The following is a 4,813-nucleotide window of genomic DNA, read 5'->3' as shown; positions in this document are numbered from 1 at the left end:
GTCAGGAGGCGTGACTTATTGAGTGATGCTTGCTTTAGGGAGGTGAATGCGCCAGCAGAGCTTGCTACAGATATGAAATTCGTGCACTGGGTTGGCAAGCGTCGGATCGCATTCCTAGCAACTTTGTTCTAGATTACAGCAGCTAAGACCCCAGACTGTATCTTCGAAATATAAATACCTCTAGATCATACCTAGCTTTTCCAATCTATATCGTACGGCACTAGCTAGAGTTACAGAAGGGTTCTTATAACCGTACAGACGATTAGATGGCTAAACAGCGGCTTATGGTATCCAAGGGAACTGCGATTGCGTTAGATAGATTTAAGGCACAAATCCCGGTGGCATAGAAAGAATTATCTTCGTGAAGCGGGTTCGTGTCGATTCCATGATCATAAGGATCAACCACACCCTTCATTTTCTAGAAGAATCACTGTTTCTAAGAACCTTATAGGCGTCCAACACCTCTACTACTTCGAAACCAAACTGATAGACGTCTAGATCTAGTCGTAGGCCACGATAGTCTCGTGAACCTAGAGGTAGAATCTCTATTCGGCTAAAGCATTATATAAGCTTTCGCCGCTTCGCTTTACCTCTGGCCGAACTTGCCCTCTCCCTTTTTGGCCCTCTTGCACAGCATGGAGATCCCGGTTTCCACTGGAATAACTTGCCATGTCTCAGCTGCCTTGCCATAAACCACGCCATAGGCTTCGGAAAGCTGGCTAAGGGACTCTGCCTAAAGTCATCGAACTCCAAGTAGAACGAAGCCACGTGTCCGAGGTGGGAAACTTCGAACGTCACTTCTTTCTGGAAATATCCACAGCTTTCGCAGAAGCAAGTGCCGTCGGGCAGGTCAATTATCGGTTTGTTTTCCACTACAATTTTAGGTGAATCAAAACAGCGACAGATCGCCTCGATGACTGGACGACAGTCTCGAGACCGGCAAAGAATATTGCCTTGACAGATGTAGTAACCACGAATGCGTTGTGGTCTTGAGCTGAGTTCAAAAAAAAATCGTGACGCCCACAATTTACACTTCAATGTGTCATAGTCGACAGTACTGCTCTTGGTCATGTGAATCAGTCGAGGAATCTGGGAGCTGTCATCCAGATCGGGCAGCTCGCCATCGAATTCACAAGACAGGCGGTGGTAATGCTCTCGGGTATTGGCATCCAGACGATTCCAGAGAGCCATCCAACTGCTTTCAGCGTCTAAGGACGGCGAAGATAAAAAGGCACGCAGGATTCTCGGAATGAATCCGTCCAACCATACGCCGCGATACGGCCCTAATTCATGACTCACAGGTTTTTGGCAACCCGTCCCAACGGAGAGAACCAGGTGAGGCCCGTTTGACTCGGGCCAGATGCAATTCAGTTCCCACAGAGCCGTATCTGTTGGATTATTAGCTCTAATGCCTCCATCCTGCAATGCACCGAATGGTGCAATCTCTTTGGGCCGAAAGTAACTGGCCGTGTGTCAGCGAAGACCCCTAAGGTAAGATATACTACGTTCATGGACTCACCCTGGAGCTGCAGCGGTGCTTCGGGCACTAGTGAGGTCAGCAAAATCTCGGTTGGTCTCGCCATATGACTAACATTTCCCATAGATACGGCTCCGCTGAAGGTTGGAGGGGCCGTAGAATAGCATAGCCTATAGTTCTGGTTAGACGCGAACAATTTGGGCGAGTTCACCCACCCTTGCCTTGCTTGGACCTCGCCAATCCGTTGTAGTTGGTGAAGAGTCGAAGTTGAGAAGTCGACACGGTGGTTGCCGTTACTGCAACTTTGACCCCCGCCGGATGTTGGCTTCGCGAATCAAACAAACGTTGATGAACACCAAAGGCGTCTTGTACCACGTCGTCCAGTACTCCCGAGTCATACTTATTGTCGCTGAACCACCAAGCCAGCCAATCAAGTAGACGTCGAAAGAGCGCCATAGTACCATACGATTTACTCGGGAAAATGCGTCGAGATATGATTGCCAAACGTTCAATGCTCGCATCGACTGATGATCCGCAGACCACGTGGTCTAGGACAATGAGCCCTCCTGTAGCTATTATTAAGCGGGTGCCATGTGTTAAGCTAGGTTGTCGTACCGACACTTGTTCCGATGAAAGAATCGAAGTACTCCCAGATTGGTTGACCAGTATCAAGCGCAGCCTGTAAACGTTTTAATAGCACCAAGGCAACCACGCCGCGCACACCGCCACCGTCAATCGCAGCAATATTCGGCTCCACCGTGACAGGTTTGCAAGAGAAAACACTGAGAGCATCGACGCCACAGAATTCGCAAATGCCAACACAGTACGTGTATGGGGCTATATCTGCCGGGTAGTAGTCTCGAATACATTCCTCGCATAAGCTGTGGCCACAAAGTAACATCCTTTCTGACGGCCTTGCCATGCAGAGAAAACAATGTGTGGTTGATTTCAGGGTCCTCCATTGAGGCCGCTGTTGCCGCAAAATTTTCTGCCGCGTCACAATGGCGGAAGCTCCCGGCCCAAGAGACTTGAAATGGTCCAGGAACCGAGCCCGAATGGCCAAAACGTTATCGTAGCATGGAACAGTCTGACATGAGTCCAAATCTCGATAGAAGAAGACGTCGAATACTCGCGTTGGAGCAAAGCCTGTCGTCTGTCAGTATCTAGGCTTGAAGAGGAAAGCTCGGCTGGATATCCTTCTGCACCCACGGTGGCTTTGCTTCTGATAGGCCTGTACCAACATTGCAGACGCAATGAAGTCAAAGACGACTGCTGGAGCGACGCCCATCTTGGCCGCAATGGAGAAAAATCTCTGTAAAATAACATTGAAGTTGGACAGAGGGTCGATGGGCGGTGCTAGGCATGTGAACAAATCCACGGCTTTCCTTGGTCCTCGCACAAACTGTTGGACCGCCCCAGCGAATGCCTCCACCATATGTTGGGCACTGAAGAGGAGATGGCGGCTCCGATGGTCGTCACGCACATCATCAAGGATGTATGCCAGACGTGCTTGAAGAAATTGTGACGCCGGGTCACTCGGCGATTTCGACACACTGGAGGTCAAAATGACCAATGAGTCAAAGAACGAGGCGAACTTGGTATGGGATTCAGTCTGTACAAGGGCATTCACTTCCACAGTATCAGTGGTCACGATGACCAATTGTGGACATGTACGGGCGTTGCCGTCGGCGGTCCACACGCCAAGCTCAAGCCAGGTCTCCAGGTATCGAGCACAAGCTAGATTTCCCCCGAGGTCATCGGCGAAGATACATACTATATGGGTAAAGGGGAAGAGAAGGTTAAGGTGGACGTGTGCGACCACGTTAATCAGCTTCATGCTGGATTCGCCTTCCATCCGATGAATTGGAACGCGTCGCTGATCATGGCAGCTGCTGCAATCACTTGTCGCGACTGAACAGTCTGCATTGATTGTACAGTCGGCAAAAATGATGGGGCGATCAGAATTAGTTGTATTCGAGTCCACATATAGGTTTGCAATTCCGTGAGACCGACGCCTGGTGGGATTGTTTCCAGCATACAGCCCTTTCAAGGCTGTAGTCTTTGATTTTCTCCCAATAAAGAATATTATCGAGGGAAATTGGCTCGGAGGGTCTCGTAAGTGGTCTGTGATCAAGTTCAGGCGATCTGTTTCTAGGAGAGACCAATGGGGCGCCGAGCCCTCTAGGCCGAGCCATTGCACATGCGGACAAGAAGACATATTTTCCATTCACAGTAAGAGGATGGTCCGTCCCCAGACCATAATTGTATATTTGACGGTTACATTGCCTTCGAATAGCTCAGAAAGGCTACCTTTTATCGAGGGACATGCTTTATGGTCGAGAACAGTGACCTATACCTTTCTAGGGCGAGGTTGAAAACGACCCACCAGATTCCGTGCAGTCCCTAAAACAGAAACTAGTATAAGGTGTCAAAGCATACTAGTTCCCTTCCTGCTTCTTATATATACCGACCTTTTAGTCGCGAACAGTCTTCCGCAGATAACGAAATGCAGATGTTGATTCTCTGTTTTCGTGTGCTCCTTATTTACTTTTTACTACTCGTTACTTAATTGATTTCTGTATACACAGTCCTTAAAACCCCTGGGTCGAATTCCCCGAGGATAGGGATACGGATGCTAAGATATCCTTCATAAAATCTTGGCGGCGGCAACAAGAGGCTCGTAACGGAGGAGTTGTCTATGTCTATCGGTATCTTCTAGGAGAGACGATTCTCGAACCTCTCAGTCGACGTTGCAGTATCTACCTGGAGCAAGACCTGACCAGATAGTTTCATCTCCGCACCAGAATTGGTGCAATATTCTCTGTTCCCCCGTTGCAAACCAAAATACCTCCGCCTGACTGTGTCTAGCAAGAGGTCACAAATGCCGAGTGGATCTTTTGGCAGCCATATAATCGCATCTCCAGTGGCCTTATTGCTGGATGTTGAATGGATCGGACTCTGGGATCTCCATGCTGGCGCGCAAAATCTCTCTCGAACAGGAGAGCTGTCAGCTCCATGGGCTGGTTCATCAACCATATTAACCCCATGACTCTTGAGAAGTGGCTGGTAAACTTGCTGCAAAATTGCTCGGTACTTTAGAGTCACGAAAAGAGTAAGGGAAACAAGGACGATTTGGCCGATGTCATGACCTAGGTGTGTCGGACTGATTTTGAGAATGAACAGACCAAGGAGACATATCTCTGATGTAATGAGACCCCAAAAGAGCTGAAATATAGCATGGAAGTAATGTATTCCACCATTGTCGAATGGAATGTAAGACGCATATAAGAGTCTATGTCGAAAGCAGACGAGGATGATACCAAAACTGACGAAGGA

General features: G+C 48.7%; 1 protein-coding gene across 1 annotated transcript; it reads right to left on the bottom strand.

The window, feature by feature from the left end:
• Positions 1-1,031: 1,031 nt before the first annotated feature.
• Positions 1,032-3,332, bottom strand: PV06_11623 (uncharacterized protein; the record flags this gene model as incomplete). Its single annotated transcript, XM_016413331.1, has 6 exons — positions 1,032-1,462; positions 1,520-1,546; positions 1,593-1,647; positions 1,693-2,043; positions 2,093-2,623; positions 2,687-3,332. Coding segments are annotated over 6 exons (2,040 nt in total), but the record flags the coding sequence as incomplete, so codon positions are not given.
• Positions 3,333-4,813: the final 1,481 nt, after the last annotated feature.

This window comes from Exophiala oligosperma (assembly GCF_000835515.1).
Source record: "Exophiala oligosperma strain CBS 72588 unplaced genomic scaffold supercont1.45, whole genome shotgun sequence".
Classification (NCBI taxonomy): domain Eukaryota; kingdom Fungi; phylum Ascomycota; class Eurotiomycetes; order Chaetothyriales; family Herpotrichiellaceae; genus Exophiala; species Exophiala oligosperma.
This window is presented reverse-complemented; position numbering and strand designations above follow the sequence as displayed.